The sequence below is a fragment of the Acanthaster planci genome, linkage group LG18 (genome assembly GCF_054643075.1).
Source record: "Acanthaster planci isolate LZ-2023a linkage group LG18, COTS_SCS, whole genome shotgun sequence".
Lineage (NCBI taxonomy): Eukaryota > Metazoa > Echinodermata > Asteroidea > Valvatida > Acanthasteridae > Acanthaster > Acanthaster planci.
The window spans coordinates 5,731,953-5,751,730 of record NC_141794.1 but is presented as its reverse complement, the minus strand read 5'-3'; the positions used below and the strand labels follow the sequence as shown (position 1 = coordinate 5,751,730).

General features: G+C 41.9%; 1 protein-coding gene across 1 annotated transcript; it reads right to left on the bottom strand.

Moving 5' to 3' along the window:
- Positions 1-972: 972 nt before the first annotated feature.
- Positions 973-19,642, bottom strand: LOC110982736 (putative ATP-dependent RNA helicase DDX43). The gene is made up of 20 exons (XM_022241373.2): positions 19,255-19,642; positions 17,479-17,534; positions 16,606-16,756; positions 15,681-15,738; positions 14,761-14,825; positions 14,276-14,357; positions 13,483-13,580; positions 12,318-12,373; positions 11,667-11,785; positions 11,201-11,311; positions 10,635-10,708; positions 10,145-10,212; positions 9,493-9,593; positions 8,904-8,991; positions 8,274-8,333; positions 7,258-7,325; positions 6,074-6,183; positions 5,050-5,188; positions 4,355-4,442; positions 973-3,527 (listed from the first exon to the last, which is right to left on the bottom strand). Exons 1-20 carry the CDS (start codon positions 19,385-19,387, stop codon positions 3,222-3,224), a joined length of 2,031 nt encoding a protein of 676 aa, XP_022097065.2. The 5' UTR covers positions 19,388-19,642; the 3' UTR covers positions 973-3,221.
- Between the last annotated feature and the right edge of the window lie 136 nt (positions 19,643-19,778).

Below are 19,778 nucleotides of genomic sequence, written 5' to 3'. Positions count from 1 at the left end.
TTACATGATAGTCCTCGCCATAGTTTCAGATTTTGCAACATACCGAGGCCCTGGCACTGGGCCATAGTTGCTACTATGCAGGCTTGCAGGCAGTTGTACATTGGCCAAGTTGCAGCACACAGCTTACTTCCACAAACTTCACCGATATGTATACAAAAACCCATGACTGAGAAAAGAGATAAGTACCAAGAACATACATCCGGTTGAGGATGAGATAGGGAACAAACAGAAATTTAACCAATCAGCCCTTGTGAATAGGAAGAAAGATTACTAGGCAACAGGGACAAGTGCCATGGTTGTGGGGACACTACCTACAAGAAATACTTATTATGGGCACAACCATTGTTATGCACGTCAGAAGAAATTGTCCCATTATACGGTGCACAGCGCTAAGGTCCATTGAAAACAGTGTAAAGTCAACAAAGTTGAGAGCCCCATTGCAGCTAACTAAAGTCCCTGAGGGACCCTCAAACAAAAATGTGTTGTTTGGTCCTTCAAATTAAATTTCATTTGATGTTCAAATTTTAGTGGTTAACCAATAACATTTTTAATTATCTGCCCAAATCAAACTCACCCCCAAAAATGTGAATGTTCCCAAGTCTTCTCAGCAACCATTTTTCAAATGACATCCCCTGACATTTTCCGACAATATTTCAGTAACATTTTTGTCTGCTTTACCCCCCGGATGAGAGCCCTTGAATCTAGGAAGTTGATCCCAAACCATACTTACACAATCCCACATTTCTTGGCCCATGCAGACCCCTTTTTGAAAGAATTTGTAGGGGTACTTTTAAGCGCCTTGACCCAGCAGGGAATTTCCCTTGGATTGGGACAGTGCACCGCTCAATGCAGTGCCAAACCCAGGCATGTTTGATGGTTCACAAGTGTGTGGACTGGTTGAGGAAAAGAAATCTTACCATACAAGCAAACAAACACCCACACAAAAATGTACAAAAATGAACACTCTGAAAGTAAAGAAAGTGGTAAACAAATGAGAAATCTTTTTATTCCTTTAACAAAATACAGGGTGAGAATAGGTACATTTGAAAATATGAGCTATGACAAGCCATACAATGACAAGCCATACAATGACAAGCCATACAATGACAAGCCATACAATGACAAGCCATACAATGACAAGCCATACAAGTAGAGTAGAGTAGTCTCACAACGTAAAAAAAAACTGGCAACGTAAATGGCAGCACATTAATGCAGTGCCTAAACAAATTGTTGTTTTCATCAACACAGCAGACATTTTCTTTGACAGCACCTCTGAAAAAAGACAAACACTAACCACACAAATACAAGTCTATATGAAAAGAAAACTTTCAAAATTCACAAAATAAATAAAAATACCTAACTACACAAATACGTATGAAACAAACAAAATCATTAAAAAATGAACATTGATGGTTTTAATTATTGACATGTAGGTGCATACATTTGGGTCCTCTTTCCAAACTGCAAACTGAACATAAGTAACTTGCAAGCAAGTACCATGTTTTGGGGTTGTACTCAAAAGCATTAAGCATGATGGCACGAGGACAATGGCAAGTGGCAGCTGGACTAACAGATAAAATCTTGGCCAATCATCAATGGTTAGACTAATCTATTATGGACTAGCCTGTCTGGGTCGGTAACATGGTTGGGGGATAATGATCGTCTTGGCTATTTCTGATATAGAGTTCCAAAGTGAATATGTCCCACAGAGAATTATGTGTTAAGATCATTACCACATGAACCAGTGGGTGAACCAACGCACCCACCTCCGTTTGTTTGCAACAATACTTCTTAGTTCTAAATGACTTCAGTTCTCTATACAGCTGAGAAGCTAATGAAGTGTGACATGTTGATGTCTCAGTGAACACTGACAAGGTTTGAAGATTTCTATGTGAGGAGAGAAACTCAATTTCACAATTCTGGGGATACTGGGACTGAGGTATCTCAAACTTTTTTCACAGGTGAAAAGTATTTCCTAAAATTTCCCACCAGTTAACCAGTGAGAGCTGATCAATCTTTCTGCAAATTTGGAAAACACGGGATTTTAAAAGCCTACAAGTGTTTGGAAACAGGTCAAAAAAGGAGAGAAAAGTTTGAAGGCAAGCCCCAAACATGTCGGTCATCTACTGACAGTATCGACAGACAGGAAGACATCTATGATCCCAATTGACTTTAGTCGTCAACATGAATGCATGTGAGAATTGCAAGTGCAACAATTTTGAATGGTCCAGGCTTCACGAAAATCATCTCTGGCCTTTAGAGTGGCATGCTTATACAATTTGGTATGTGTCACACTGTTATAATGTTTTATTCATGTTGGTGATGTACATAGCTGCCACGGTCTTCCCCCCCTCAAACTGCACTGCCTTCATTTGAGGGTTACACAGTGACAATGACCCCCCTGATTAATTTTTCCTGAATAGTTAATACAAGTAAAGGAACCTACAAACTTCAGCTGCAGTCAAACTGCCAATATTCACCGTTGGAACAATGTGAAAAGAATGCACTCTTCACAGAACACTTTATGCATCAATTAAACTGAAGAGATGCCTCAAAGCTGAGGCATAATTGGTCAGATTTGCAAACAGAACACTGCTACGAAAGTGAAGCAAAAGTCTGTATTGCAATACATCATGACCATGGCAGACACTCAAACATACAACACACACAGACAGGCAACCCTTTTAGCAAAACAACAAAACACACTAACCTAAATGAACTTGGCAGTATGATTGAACTGACAGTGGTTGACCTTTCCCAGTCATGGCACTAGACGAATCCAAGGATCTGTCGGAGATATTCACGCCATCTGTTGTGATAGCCAAAAGAGTCACCACTAGACAAACAACTCCCCCAATTACCCTGAGAAACTTAACAGCAATATTGACTGATTGCACAGCAAGATCTCCAGTCAATTCGGTGGGCACAAAGCAACAGCTCCATGAGATATAAGATCTCCAGTCTGGGCCCAGTTTAACGGACCTTCTCAGCACAAACACTACTTATCAGGTTGATGTGCTGAGCAAAACCAGCTGGCAACCAGTCAAAAAAGATCCTCAACATGTGCTTTGTGGACTGGTAACCAGCTTTTGCTAAGCAAATTTTTCCTGTACTTAGCACATATTTAATGGATAGCAACTCTATCAAAGTGGTCCCAGGTTGATGGGTGCAACTGAACAGCACCATTTAGAACAGACATCATCTCATCAGAAACCTTGCCACTAGCTTATGAAAAAGCCATCGAAGGCATCATACTTCCCACCGCCTCGCCGGCCTCCCCTCCCTCCTCGACCCCGGCCACGGCCACCTCCAAACCCAAACCCACCCCCAAGCCCTCCGCTGCTGAAGCCACCCCAGTAACCCTCCTCTCGACTCCCTCCCCTGTACCCTCTACCCCCTCCCTGGTTCCCATCCCGTCTGTAACCACCTCCCCCGCCATTTTCTCTCTCCAGGCTGCGTTCCTGTTCTTTCTTCTCTTTGTGACGTTCATACCTTTCCGCCATCTCCATCAAATCATCTGGGATTTCCTGAAGGCAAGATGGGCAATAGAAGTGAGCACATTTTATGAAAACACCTCTTTTCTCACTGACACTGCACACTTCTGTTACGTTGTACACAGGTCCAACAAGACCAGCATACCTGCATGCACACATCTCACATGACTTTCAGGGTCTGATCATGTCATCTAAGGGCAAGTTTGAGCAACTACGGTTTTTAACAGTTCGACCAACATCACAAGACCAATAGCTTGTCTAGTCGACCATTAAGAACTAGGTCCTAGGGCAATGTAACATTGCTAGATCTCAATAGCCCTTTTTGTAATTGCATTCAGAAGAAAGCACTGTTACATAAGTAATTTTACAAGATGTCAGTCACAATGAAGGCTGTAAGAGTCACAACCAATGGCAACATGTAAGTGACAATCATATCAGGAAAAAAGGTCTAACTGGGGCCATTTGAGTGAGACAACTTTTGTTTTTACGAGGACGAGAAGAAATTAACCGGTGGTAGAAGTGTTGCTTGTGCCCAATCTTCATCAACAATGCTCCGTGAAGTCACATTTGGACAAAATGTTAGCTGTCCAACAAAACTACTTGGGCCGAGTCTTAATTTTTGCCTCTAACAAAAAATGCTGCTGTGAATGTCTATATGCTGGCTTGATGTGACAAATATGTATATGTTAAAATTGCTCAGTAGGATGACACATTGTGAAGAATGTACATTTGAATGTAAAATACCAAAGCATATGTGGAACAAAAACTTAGCAGAACTGTACAAGGTTTCAGCTTTCCACTCTTTGCACCTGTGAAGGTCTCATAAAATAAGCTGTAAATCCTCAACACAATCTTTTTACCTGGTTTGCTTCAGCCATAATGCGCATGATATCACCAGCCCAACGCCAATCTCGACGCGTCATCAAGGTTAATGAGGTACCGGTGCGCCTACAAGGAAACGCAACAACTTTCAGGATTCTACGTTTGCCAGCACAGCGCAAGTCTATCTCTGAAATGCTTACACCTAAGTAGGTGTCGTCATCAAGACCATTCCAAGTCTCTCCAAGTCTGTACATATCCATCACAAGTCTCCAGTCTTGAGCCTAGTCACAAGTAGTATTGTATTCCAGACACAAGACCATCACATGACCCACACAAGACCATCACATGACCCACACAAGACCTCCAGTCTGAATTCAAGTCACAAGCTATTCGAGTGCACTGCAACAAAAGCATTCCTTTGTCAATATTTCCAAGTTACTTGTGAACTGTCCAGTGACTAGTCTTGCATCCAGTCTGTCTAATTTTGTGTCCAGTCTTGTAATGGTTCGGTCACAAGCAATTTAAATGCAGTAGCATGTTATCATTGTTAAACTTGCTACTTGTGACTGGTCAAGTCACAAGTAGCAGGTATGCTCAATCCTTTCATGTTATGTGACCATTATACATATCTACACACAAATTGAATTTAACATTAGAAGGGTTATTCCTAACCCTGGAAGTTCCTGATGCTAAACCCACCCGACATTAGTAGCATATAACAAAAAAATCCTACCCAGCGCGGCCAGTGCGACCAACTCGGTGCACATACTCCTCAATGTGGCTGGGGCAGTCGTAGTTTAACACATGCGTGATGTCTTTGATGTCCAGACCACGAGATGCCACGTCTGTGGCTATCAGGATCCGTACAGAGCCTGCGAAGAGAACCGGATGTCACAAGGATTCTCACTATAGCTACAAGGATTCTGGCTATGGCTACTGATCCATAGGCAAGGTGACGCAGAGCTAAGATCTTCTTGCTGGTGGTGCAGTGATGCCCCACCTGCACATGAGGGCAAGACACAGCTGGGGGTATCCACAGCCATAACAGTTATTCTGATGGATTCAGAATGGTACTGGCTAGCCAATACCACTCGACTGTTAGGCTGCATTCGAATATGTTGTCTAGGTCTTCAATCCATTGGAAATAATGCAAAGGCATCCTGACAATAGACCTATAGACCTAACCATACCTCTGGAGGCCAGCTGCAGACACAGCCTTGCCATTGTGGCCCAGTTTTGACAGACTCACGTAGACGTAGAAAGAAAAATTCCTTGCGGTGGAATTCCAAACAAAGACTGTGGTCAGAAAAATACTTACCCATTCAAAAATGCATTCAAACAATAGAGGTCTCACTAGCGTAAGGACACAGAATAGCTTGCCAGACAGGTCAATAGTTAATGTGGTATTGTGACCTCATACACAACTCACTGTCTATTACGTGTGCACACAGCAAGCATATCTCACTCACTACACATCAATGAATGAAGACAAAGCTGGGACTTGATTTTTGCTTGCTGTTCACTGCATTTTATTTCATTGTGCATTACTTGAGTTAAAAACGCATGAATCTCTGAATAAGTGTGTGGCATTTAGATCTGACCTGAAATAAGATTAGCTGTGTGTTTTGAGGTTTACGTTTGAAGCTCTTAAGGATAGGTAAGTATATGCAAACATGAACTCAAGTGAACTAACGAAATGACCCTAATGTTACGCATAGGACATACAGCCACTGGCATGCGACACTTCACTCACTCACCATCTTTGAAATCAGACAATGCCTGCTCTCTGTCGTACTGTTCTCTGTCGCCATGGATACACTGCACGGAGATGTTCAGAAGTGACATCTCCGAGGAGAGTTCATCTGCCCTGTTGATGTCAACAGAGCAAGTCCAACGCTATTTCCCTTGAACAAGGAGAACTGACTGAAGCAGGATTTAGATTGGCAACTGCTGGAATTCTGTGCTGGCGCTCTGCCAACTGTCCGGCACCAGCTGCCCCATGGCCAAGTGCTCAACAAATGGGGAGAGCTGGAATGGCTTGCTGTGATACCACCAGTGAAATGCTAGCACAACACAGCATTTGTTCTAATCCAACTTCAATGACCTGCCACCTGCAAGACGGCTTTGTGGTCATGCCAAATTCACCTGGCTCAAGCAAGCCATGGATGCTGTACACCAGTCACCTTATGAGGGCTGGTATTGTGCGCTTGACCAGAAAGGTTGCAGGCCACTATGGTTCTCTTGACGGTCAAAGGGCACAGACAGTAAAAATAGAAACCTCAATTTCATTTATCCAAAAATTAACTCCTTTTTTTTGGCTAACAAGTCTGGGGAGTGAAAGGCCGCATAGAAACAAAAAATTATGAAAACGTCTGTCAAAAGCTGAAACTTAAAAAGTTTTCACAGCTTTGAAAAGAGCAGGTGTACAAAAAAAGCCAAAATTCAGAGTAAAAATCTATACAAAAAGGTTGAAATAGTTAAAAGGCTGGATTCCAACACCCTTTTACAAACTGAAATACATTGACTATGCACACGGGAGAACATTGCATTGCATTGCACAAGTGAACTGCTCTGGCTAAAGCAAGAAAGCACTGACGCAAATGGCATTCATGAGTACTGCCAACACACAGCTATCTCGGGGACTTGCATCATAATACACTCTACATGCCGTTATGGATAACACAAGACCTAGTGTGCACAGTGAAAACGCCGTGAAATTGCTGTGAGCTGCTCATCTGCAGAAGTGACCCACTTCCTACCGTGAAAAGGACCTTACTTTGCTGTGAAAAAATCTTCACAGCAATTTCACGGTGAAACTGCATTTTCACGGTGTTGAAATTCCTAGTGTCAGGTAAACTTTCTTTGAATAAGAGAAAATCTTCAATCCATTACACAAAACAGGATATATCATTTCAAGACTCACTTCACTGTAAAAACTTACATGGATTTGCGTCCAACAAACACTAGTAGCTTCTCATCTTCTTGAAGGCTTTCGATGAACTCAATCAGCTACAGAATCAACCAGGTAGCAAATGGAGCAAGGATTGTACCAAAGGTGTAACAAATAGGTAATTTAATACAACCACCCATGTCTACAAATTTAGGGCAAGTTGGATCAAGGACCATAGTTACCCATGATCGAACGCACGCTGGTCGATGGTGGTTGAGCTCGTCTTATCAACTATTCGTGACCAGCCTATCAAAGTTATTCGCATCGTTGGTTGCCACACATCATTTTTAATCACACAGTGCAGAGAGGACGAGTTATGAGAAAAATATCGGAAAAACAGTATGCCACTAGTAAATGACCATTTGAACTTTTATTTTTGCCATCTTGCCCTTCCTGCGGCCACCTTTTTTCCCCTTTGGCCTAATGACCTGACAACAGTTGACCACTAAGGGTCATTCACTGCACATGCTCTAGGTACATCACAAACTAACCACTAGTTCATTAGTGGTCCTTGATCGAACTTCCCTATTGCAAGGCTGATAAAGTTCTCAATAAAATTAACACTACATGTATGAGCAGTGAGTATCAACTGAGTTTTGACAGTATATTTCATGAAATTAGAGGAATTAAGCGTCATAACACTCTTTCTTTAAATGCCAAGAAAGATAAAATACTCTTCAATCCTTCTGCTACAACAGTCCTGAAAAAAGAACAAACATGAATGCCTACATACCTACTACATACCATGTTTCTGGCAGAGGCACTTTCTGATCAGTAAATAAGGCGTCTGTCATTGTAGGGACCACTGAAACATTCATTATTCCCATTTCTTAGTAGGGTAAAGGTGACTTTGATCACTGATATTTTGACCAATGCCAACCTATCACCACATAAGAGGGACCCCTCATAACCGATCACTCTGATCTGTAGTTACTGAGAAAGTTGAAGCACTCAACTCCAGGCAAAAGCAATTTCAAACAGGGGTTAAAAAAAACAGGCAGCCTTACCCGCTCCTTCTTGTATTCTTCATCGATGACCTCCACCAACTGAGTCACGCTGTGGCATGCCTGAATACAAACCCACAGTAAAAATCAACACCCAGCAATAATCCCTCCTTCCCACGCTGAATTAATGATGGCTATATGGACAACATGCAGGACTCTCCAAACTTTCCAGCGGTAAGGTTTTTATGGGGCTTTAAAACAACTGGAGGAGACCCCATTATTTAGTTATGGAGAGGTTGGACTGTAGGCCCATGAGACTAGCTCTGGGTTGACCGGGGTTTCAAGGTCACATAGCTGGCTTGCGATCCTTAGGAGACTGCATTGCTGACACTGGTGGACCCATTAGGATTTCAGTTCAATCCCTTGGGTTTTTGGAGTTTTGATTTATGCTTTTAAAATATACACAACACTCTGTGGACTGTGTTCAGGTTCATGCGGGTTTGTGTGATCATGCACAATGTACAAAGCAATGGCTTTTTATGCATTTGGACTTCCATACACTGTTAAGTGAAGAAGATAATGAAGCAGTAAGGACAGCGCTCATGTGACAAACAATGAAGGGGTTTGAACAGGTGCAACGGGAAGAGACAATGAGTCTAACAGAGATGCACAATACAAGTCTTGTGTACTTACCGAGAGGTCCAAAGAGCCAACGTTGACGTGGAATGGGTTCTTCATGTACTTTCTGGCCAGTCTCTTCACGCCCTCTGGCCAAGTAGCACTGAAAGAAGACAAACAAAAGATCCCTCCATTAAACTCTTCCGAAGTCCCCGACAATAACCCTTGTATGATCCTAACGGTTAGGATAATTAGGAAAAATTTACTGTCCCCTGCAGTAAAATATGTAAAGTACTACTACAGGGGACAATTAGCACAACTGCAACCACATGTCCTGTTTGAGCATGTGCGCTCCTCTCACACGATAACCTAACAGTTTTGTGTGCATTCAAATGAAAACTGGTCCCTTTTCTGCACAGTGAGCTACAAGCACGGGTAACCCTCTTTGCACATGAAGCTTGTCCTTCATAGAGTACTCAGGTGAATACGTCACATGCACATTTATGCGTGTAAAAGGCATTACGGTGAGAACCAGTGCATTAACCAACAGGCGCAGAGTTCATTTTATATAGGCTAGTGCCTGAAATGAGCATCAAGTCTGATTTGAGTACAGCCAACCATATTGAGCATGGCATGTTTGAGACATGTATTTGGGTCAACTCACCTCGTCATGATGGTCTGTCTGTCTGGTCGCACATCCAGTAAGATCTTCATGATCTGGGGTTCAAACCCCATGTCCAACATGCGATCTGCCTCATCCAGAACCTGCAGAAGACCACCATGTGATATTTGAGCATGGCAGACTAGCAAAAAGTACTCTTGAAAATGACGATGTAAATCAGATATCTATTCTTGAAAAGAGATCAATAACAAACTGCCATCAGAGGAATTTCGAGGTAAATTCGTGTGAGAGCCTACCAAAATAAATCTGAATGGCCCAGGTTTTCTGCCTGCCAATTTTACTTGTCGATTGGCGGAGAAAATTTACAGGCCAGCAAAAAACAAATTGGACTAAAACATAGGTGAAAGTCTACCAAAGTAAAAGGTTTGTAGGCCCATAATTTGCTGCACTGGGACTAGTACTAAAACAAGAAATCACCTATTTTGCAATTAAAATTGAAAAAGGTATTCAGTCATATTTTTGTCCCCTTAATAAGCTACTTGTGTCTGAACGTGATATACTTCCAAATTTTCTAATCAGATGTATTCTCCAGAGGGGAAGAACTGGTGTTATTTTATATCCCCACCCCCCATGACCCCCGACCTGAGCCCTATCTTACTATTTTAGCTACTGCACCAACTCAAATCCTACTCACCAGGAATGTCACCGATTTGACGTCCACAATCCCATTCATGATTAGATCATTCAATCTGCCAGGCGTGGCTGTGGGTAAAACAGGTAAGTTATTGGACAGACTGTATGGAAGTCAGCCCAGACCGAATCTCGTATTTTATGGCAATAGCACGCTACTGTAAACAGCCATAGCCATGAGCGCCAATTTCACTCTTTAACTAGGCCATGTTAATGACAAATAGCAGTGTTCTAAGCAAAGTAATAAATTTGTCACAAGTTTCCCCTTTTCTTTTGAATACCGGGGCCAGCTTCATAATTATCACTGCCGCAGACATCACATTTTATTAAATCCAAGGCATGAGCCAGCATATAAAACTCAATACATCAAAACTTCAGTCTTACCCTAAATTCCAGTCCATTTGTGCAATGGCCCGTGATACATATTTTCCGTTATTTTTGAAACACGCGCACAAATGCAGCATACTTATCACGAGGGTAGCAGAAAAACCTACCTATGATTATCTCGACTCCTTTCTGAACAACATTGATTTGTTGCCTTCTGTTGCCGCCACCATAAACACACACACTACAAACAATAATACGTATCATTACATAATTCTTCTACAGAAAAACCAAAATCACTGTTTGCACTGAGCATAGAATGTGCCTAAACTGTACAAACGCTCCACTCAACTATAACGATTCACAGAGGCCAAAATAAAAAAAAAATGCTATGAACGAATGTGAAATTCATGAAAACCTACGGAATGAAACTCTCTAAAGTTTGATTTGTCATCAGAGAGAGCCAACTCAGCTGTTTGTTTTAACATCCTGGAGGAATTGGCATTATGCGGGTAAACAAGTCAAGGGATCCTATTGGTAGACATAATTCACGATCATTGTAACACCTGTAACTTAAAAGTGGCTCTTGTGACACATGACTGATTCTGTTAGGTTGGGCTCACATTCAGGATCAAGATCGAAGACAAAAATACTACTTAGTCCACAAGTTGGTAAACAATTAACTCATTTCAGCTACACTGATGTAATTAGACAGGCTCTACACAGTCCTACCAACCTCTTGATACCCTTGTAAGAATACTTGCTGACTTCCTCATGAATCTGTAAGGCCAATTCTCTGGTTGGGGACAGAACCAGGACGTTGGGACCACTGCGCTGCTCCCTCGGTCTGGGGAAAGGAAAGACCAAAACTGAAGACTATCCAATCTGAGACTCTACATGAAAGTACAGGAGATCCAAAGCGAGGGGCGGGATTTCCTTTGGGATGTAGATGGTGTCATGACTCTTACACTAGCCATTAGGGCTTCAACTAGGATGTTGTTGCTGCAATCTCGTCAATGCATTATTCCAAGACACATGCTTGTACATTCACACAACTTCACAAACTCATGTCTGCACTATAAATACTTAAAATCACATTACTCAAAGACAACATGATAAATATTTCTTCTAACTTTGCAGTTACCCTGACCCTTTCCATGCACACTACCGGTTGCTTCACCACTGTTTTCCTAAAAACTCACGTTGGTTGGAGGTCAATGTGGATAAGAGCCGGTAGGAGGAAGGCTAACGTCTTGCCACTTCCCGTCTGGGCTATGCCGATAAGGTCATGACCTTTCAAAGCAATGGGCCAGCCTTGCGACTGTAAACAAATCAATTAGACAATGTGCTAACTGCTGGGTCGTCTTCAAGGGTACCAGGGATGAGGTAAGAAACAACTGGCACATTCTCCCGCCCCAACCAATGCAAGTTAAAAAAAACCCAAAAGCTGTTTTCTTGAATTTGTATTTATTGGGGGATTCCTGAAATTCACAGAACATCACAGGTCAACAGTTACAGTGTTTGACTCATACACATGAGTACAGGATCAATCCACAAGATATCTGTGTTCTTATGCAAGATACTTTACGACAATTGCCATGTCAGGAGTACAAATGAGTGCCCATGAGGACAGAGAACCACAAAACCAATATAATGGCTTGATGCACAGCAGTAATAACTGTGAAGTACAGAACAATTCTATCACATTTCCCATGACAAATACATTTAAACTGACGGGGATGTCAGTATAAATGGGGTCAGGGTTTTTTTCAAGGGGGGGGGACTTTTCTGGACTTTTATATTTGACAAACTTCATTATCAGATTTTTTTCAAACCAAAAACCTTGTATGTACCTGTATTGTGGAAGGCTTCTCAAATTTCTGTTTGCGAATCTCTCGTAAAATCTCGGCTAAAGGGAAAAGAGAAGGGAGAAATGGATGCGGAAAAAGAGGAATGTTATCAAATTTGAACTGAACGACATGAATGCTGGAAAATGCATGACAGTGAATGGATTATGACGCAGTGTCCATAAGCTGGACACTTAGCACCAATTGCTTTCCCTTCATAGCAAATAAGTACATGTGGGGCTAGAGTTGGTGGATTATGACCACTTTGCACCAATTGCTTTCCCTTGGTAGCAAGTAAGTACCTGTGGGGTTGGAGTTGGGGGATTATGACCACTTTGCACCAATTCCTGGTTTTCTTGGTAGCAAGTAAGTACCTGTGGGGTTGGAGTTGGTGGATTATGACCACTTTGCACCAATTGCTTTCCCTTGGTAGCAAGTAAGTATCTGTGGGGTTGGAGTTGGTACTAAAGGTTTGAAACTCATTGTAGATGTAGCTTACAGACAGTATTTCTTGACATGTATGCAAATGCGTGAATTACAATGACCTTTGAGAACAACAAAAAGTTCCCCCTAATTTACCATGGAACTGAACATCTTCCAAGATAGACTGCCCAATGCCTTTGGCACATTTTCAGCTTTATCAATCAATTTTTGGCTTAATCCTAGCCCCAAAGGCTCCTGCACTAGAAAGCATACTGAACCTCACAAAACAGGTGCATGTACTTGTCTATGTACTTGTACATGCAGGTCACTGTACTAAACCTGATAAACTCCAACAGAATGAGCCTGTTGGAGTTTGAGTGATATGGTATGGATGGGTCTATGCAGTATAGGATGACTTACACTGAACAGTACCAAACCTGACAAAATCAAGCATAGTCCAACAACTGGCTCAGCAAGCCAAACATTGCACACAATGAACCCCGTGTGTCCCAACTCACACAGAATCCAACACCTTCTCCCTGGGCCTTTTGTCCCAAGTCTCACAAAATTCAACAAGAAGTTCCTCAGGTACGGTACCAAACCTGCCAAAAGCTCACAAAAGCTGTTGTTGGAGTACGGCAGATTTGGGGTAGTTACGGTTAAGGAATTAATCAACTGTATAGAAATAATTCTTGTCCTTTAGTTATAAAGACACTGCATCATTGTCAAATCTGAAAAGAATACTTACGATAATGCTGGAATGCTTCTTCGAACGTTCTGACCGGGTTAAGAATAGGTCTGGGACTGTCCTTACAATCATCTTGGACGGTAACACCAAGACTCTCTCTAATCAGAACAAAAGACAGAATTTAAAACAATGAAATTAAATTAAATGGTAACACATAAAACGATATTTACAACACAAAGATCATGTCCAATACATCTGCAACCAAATGTCATCAACAAGCACTCAGCAACAATGACATCCTTCTAAGATACCAATTCAGCTTATCAGAATCTTTACTGGCTGAACTTTTCAACTTTTTAATCCAATTGCAAAAACCAGAAAAACACTGAATCTTCTTCAAATGTCCTATTTTGAAAACAGTAATTTTGACCCATTGTATCAGAGATTTTTTGCCATGAATGACACCCTTACACAGTGATGACTGAACGCATCTGCAACATGGGTCATTTAATAACTAAAGGCATGATTCGGAAGGCCCAGGTGGCAGATGCCAAATGAGTGTTCAGATACTGTAATGTTGTCTTTGGCAACATTCAAAGGCCTGAAAAGAACGACATCTACAGCGGCCAGCCATATGAAGTCACCTAAGTCATGTCTAACAAAACTTTCACAGATCTGCCAGACTGTGAGTACAAAATGCAGCAGAAAGTGTCGAGGTGAAAACAGGGTATGTACATGTATGTCTGCCACTAAGGAATCGGGAAATAATTGGTGGTTTAACTCGTCAACCCCCCCGCAAATACACAAAGCCAGATGATGTCTCCACAGTTGTGAAGTCTGCCCTGTCTTTTACCTGATTTCCTCTGCTTCAAATTCTGTCATATTTTGTATCGATGGCGAGATGATGTAAAAATCCTTGATTACAGCAGGGTAATCTGTTGGAAATGAAGTCAACACAATGATAAAACAAACTGAAAATAGGTATAGGATTTGTTTAAACACTGCATTGCGCCTATTCGGATTTTACCCCATGGCAAAAAAAAAAATTTAAAACAAAATTATCGGCAGGTCCACTAATCCTTCTATCTTCCATCACCATCCAAAATCCATCATAATCTACTTCTCATAGCCAAGTGAAAAAAAAATGAAAGTTTCTATTCCATTTCTCTTTCTTTTTGAAAGAAGGGAAGGAGAGTACTTTAATGGCAGTTCATTTGAAAAGCTTGTAGCTTGGCTTCAGACTGGATTACAGCTCTATACAAAAGCAAGGGATTCAGCTGATCTGAGAGAAATTTGCTTGTCTGACATCCTTGACCAAAATACATGATAATGCAATACCCTTCCATTTCTCCAATTCCGATGAGGCAGCGTCTGCAAGAGCCTTTTTCCAGTTGATTGTGGGTCTACAGACACAATGGAAAGACACGGTGACAATAGCAATAATGAAACAAAACTTAAGGGACCATTTACAGACGAGCAGCAATGACGTTTATTAACCCTCCTTTAGTTTTACAGCACAAATATGCACAAGTGCCCAAGGTCACTCTCTTGCATGTTGGTGCAGTGCACAACAAGACACAGCTGTGCTTCTTGGAGGTGTTTACCAAGTGACCCAAAGAGTGACTTCAGCATAGGAGGGTTAAGCAAGGTTTTTTTGCGCTAAAGCACATTCTGTGCTTAAGCAGCTCTATGAAATTGGCCCCGAACTGCAAAGAGGAGAGAAGTATGTGGGAAGCACTTTAGTTGGGTGCCCAGCACACACACCGAGAACTCGTTTTCAACATGTCCAGAGCCAAATACACAGACATGCGCATGCTGCATTCCCACTCAAGTTCCCACCAAAGGACCATCAATGTTATATCAAAGCACACCATCTCCCCCTTCCACATGGAGTGGACAGTACTATCTCATGCATTATCTCAAAGCACTGGACAGTTATTAACCTGTTCATCAAGCAACCGTACCACTTTTGGCAACTGGTATCACCGTACAGTCTGAATTTACCTTCAAATGCACCAGTTTATTTATACTCCTCGGTGAAGAGAGGTAAGCCAGATGAAAATGACTTGCCCCAAGGTCACAACATGTAACCAGCTGCTAGATTCAAACCCCTGAAACGATGATTGAAAGTCACAAGCCCTAACCACTAGGCCATGCGCCCATCATAAAAAAAGCTTTAATAAAAGTGACAATATAACAGAACCTGGGCTCAAAGATTAAAGACAGAACGCTGCGTTCTCGAGAAGTTTGCAGCATACCTTTTTACTTCTCCGTCTGTTACTGTTGTCGTCCCTGCCGCTGATGACAGTGATGATGCTACAAATGTAACAAATAAGGACAAATTATCAAATGCAGAATCACTGACAACAACCACAGTTTATGCTGCACTTCAAGCCTCCCACGGCTCCAGTGGTTCGGATGGACTTTAAAAAGTATAGCGAAAATTCACTCTCCTGTTGTCTTCTCGCAACATCAAATCCAACATCAAAAAGCAAAGTTACAGAAGGGAGTTCCTTACATCGGCAGCAAAGAGAAAGTGATGAGACCGAACTAAGGTGCTTGTAAATTTTAGCAATTTGGTCTCCTGAGACATAAATGCTTCAAAAATTTATGTATAAATAGTGAACATAAGTGAGCTTGATTAATCCAGCCCACACAAAAATTTATCCCAAAATCTGAAGGCCTGTGCAATGTCTGTGACGTGCCAGAAGTACTCCCAAACCTTTTTATTACTACTTAAGCTGTGATTCATGCATTTCTTCCAACAGTCTCTGCAGTTTTATCCTTATCTGAAATTCCACATTCAAACCCCAGTGCTTTATGAATCTCATGATTCTGCAGTAAACCAGTTGTTATAAGTTCTATATTTCTCCCCCTCCCCCCAAAAATTATAGGTCAACAAACGACATCACAATCAATCGTTTTCCTTGTAATTTAATATTTCATTTACTTTTCAAATGGTTCAGTTTGTCAAAGTATTTAAATTTATCTTGGAATAAAACATGCATAAACCATTCAGAGTAATCTACATGTACGGCCACTGTGCCTTTTGCCCCCTCAGGTGTACAAAACCCCATGGAACCCTAAACTGCAGGCAACAACTGTTGAATGTACAACACAGACACAGGTTGATATGCAGGTACTTGTAATGATCTAACTACACTGCGGAGCGCATTCACTTACAGTTATAAGTACTTGGAAGAGATGGTTTTGCTCTATATAATGGCGGTCTCAGTAACTCTTCGATCATCTGTCTGGCTTTCTCAATGGCCTCCTCGGTCCCACGAAGCTCAACAGGAATGGTGCCGTCATCATTCTCTTGGTCTCTTGGAACCTGCCAAGGAAAATGACACTGCGGTTGAACATGACTCGCTGGTGAACTCAAACATCACAGGAATTTACCTCCCACGGAAGGAATACGTTCAAACTAACTTGAAATCAGTGGAACAGTTTTAACCAAAACAGCACAATAATCTAGTTTTTGTTTGTGTCATGGATGAAGCACTAGTTTGGTCTATTTTGGATGAATTCTGTCAGGTGTTGCCCGCAAAAACCCAGAGGGAGTGGAGGAATTTGCTGACTGTAGATGGCAAGGTCAACTGCACCTCTACAGTTGGGACCATCCCAAATGTACTTTAGGCTTATAAGATATAGTTAGAACTAGCTTGTTATATTGCACAAAGGTTTGCCTACTTAAATTGCATTTGTGATTTCGGTTAGGATTTCCGTAACCTTCATACCTTCATTGATCCTTCAAAGGGAGGCTCTGAAGGACTTTTCAAGGTACATGTACATTTTATAGAGTTTAACTATTGTTACTTTTTCATGGGAATGAATGCTACTGGAAAGTTACATGTAAAGAACAAAGTGTGGGCATGAGGCACCCACATTCAAGAAGGTCTCTCTCAAAAAATATGTGTGCAACTGAAGTCAAGCCAGCATTTTGGACAGTCTGGTCTTTCAGGCATTGTTACCAAACTTGTCATATGAGTTAACGTTTAGCACACAGACCGTTCAATGGAAATCAACATTAAACTGACAATAACTAAGCCTGACCTTGATTCTTGCGCCGCTTTCATCTTGAAGCTCACGGATTTTGCTACCTTGTCGACCTGCAACATGATGTGAAAGTAATGTAGAAACCACCAATTCTTGTGATTTTTGTGTTTTTCCTTTAATGACTTCTATAATATTTATATTTTCAGAATTTGTGACTACAAATATGGATACTGATAATAAAGATGAAAAATTGATAATTCAGTAAGAAATCCTATGTATATAGCATTGTGTTTCCAAGCACGACACTTTGAGCTTTTTCTCGAAAAGTGCTTTTATTGAATCTGAAAATGTGGATATACAAATGTCTATATATCTCCAGAACGCAGCACACTACTGGGGTCATTCATATATCAAATTGTAGCTTTTGATGTACAGCATACAGCCATATCAAAAACTGATATCCTGAATCCGGCGACTTATTACCCATTCTTCTAGAGCCGGTCACATAGTTGGCCAAGACGTAGGCTTAGGGGCCAGTCAACCTAAGGGTCCTGCAGCCACGTATGTAATTCCCGGCTGCAACCATGACAACCAGCCTGACGGGCATGACTGGTTGAAATGGCAGTTGGCTTCAAGGTGGGGAAGGTCATATGGACCCATCACGGGGCTCTTGATGTATGGTACAGTGGAGCAGAGTGTGCAACAAACCCGCACTTCTAGGGGTGGACAGATGTCACTTTGCGACAAATACTATTTAGGCATAGGCTAGCTACATGCACATGGACCTGTAATCAAAATAGAAGGGGTTCCCTCCCCCACTGCTCATGCTATGATTCAGTGCAATAAGTGGATTTCTCATGTCTGTCATGTCATCGTCAGTCATGTCAGTGAAACAAGCCTTTTGCGAGTTAAATTTGAATATCTGGTACACTAACTTATCTAATTGCACAGAAACCAAAAATTTGAATTCTCCAGACTAAAGACACTGTTGCTATACATCGTGATTCAGGGCAAGGTATATATGGAACTCTTTGTCTTATGCAAAAAGGCTTAGGCCTATTTGCTCAATCTTTGCATGGTCCGTAGCACTCACGTACGTACTTGTAGGCCTACAGTACATGTACGTGCATGACATGAGAGCACAGCTGACAATGAACACGCAGTTCTGGGGCCAGCATCATTTATTACTTTTGTAGGCAAAACAAAGGACATTTTTGAAAGTGTGAAAAACAAATTGAGTAGTGTTATCAAAATAATGATTCCATGATAAGGGATGAGTTCAAACCGCGTGTTTATACCAACTGTGTTGTCCCTTCTTTAAGATTAATGCTCACAGTCCACGAGCTATGTGATACTCAACTTGAAACGCTGGACCATATTCACACAAATGCCATTAAAAATTGGCTTGGCCTTGTCAGTGCTTGTTGAGTTAGTACGAGTTGACTCAGGGTTAGTACGAGTTGACTCAGGGTGGGTTCGAGTTGCCGTGGGTCCGAGTGAGTTATGGGTCCGAGTTGGTTGTGAGTCCGAGTTGGTCATGGGTCCGAGTTACTATTGGGTCCGAGTTCATATGGGTCCAGGTTGGCTTCGGGTCCAAGTTGGCATGGAGCGAAGTTGGTTTGGGTCCAAGTTGACTCGAAACCCGATTCGAAGTCACACAGAGAATGACAGACATGTCTGTACGAGTGAGGGCGACTTTGAGTTCTCGAACTCAAAGTATTCTTTTCTACACCCTGCATGCGTTTCTGTTTCGAAACCGTGCCCTGGGTTATTTGTCGTGAGTAGATTTTTTTGTAGGCCTACAACTATTTCTACCTCTATGCATCAACCCACCAATTAATCTCCCAACATCAGTGGGCTCAACAGATACTGTTTCGCCAGGTGAATTCCACTGTCGAGTTCCCCTACCGCTGAATTCCTGACTCTGAATGTGACTCCCAAATTCACCTCTGCCACGAGAAGGCATGTTTCATTTAAAACGTGACCTTTCACCAGTAAAGCTAGGCCTACATATCATGTGCTCAGCCTAGCCGATTTCAGCCAACGTCGTCGAGGCGAGGCACGTCATGCACGTGGATCGTAAGCCAAAAAAAGAATACGGTGTGACAGCTGAGCCGTGTTCACGTCAAATATTTTGTGGCTACAGCTTTGTGTTTTTGCCATTTAGACGGTACATACAGCATACGGTTGCAGCCTAGCCGTGAGCAACAAAGATCGTTTCAGACAAGGTCTTAGCTCAAGACGTCACTGACAAGTTTTGGAGGATAGGTGGATAGTCTGGCTCCCTGCCCAAAGATTCCCTGAGGGTGCACCACTACAAATAAATTCCCATAGACTGCAATGATAAATCCCCACAC

What these genes read in the sequence shown, in the direction of transcription:
- LOC110982736 (XM_022241373.2), bottom strand. Translation starts at nt 19,387, where the DNA reads ATGCCTTCTCGTGGCAGAGGTGAATTTGGGAGTCACATTCAGAGTCAG. An exon ending in AAAGCGGCGCAAGAATCAAG is followed by an intron (nt 16,757 to 17,478) that starts GTCAGGCTTAGT and finishes TTTCCTTGGCAG; the next exon opens with GTTCCAAGAGACCAAGAGAA. An exon ending in CACATTGACCTCCAACCAAC is followed by an intron (nt 11,312 to 11,666) that starts GTGAGTTTTTAG and finishes TCCTTTCCCCAG; the next exon opens with ACCGAGGGAGCAGCGCAGTG.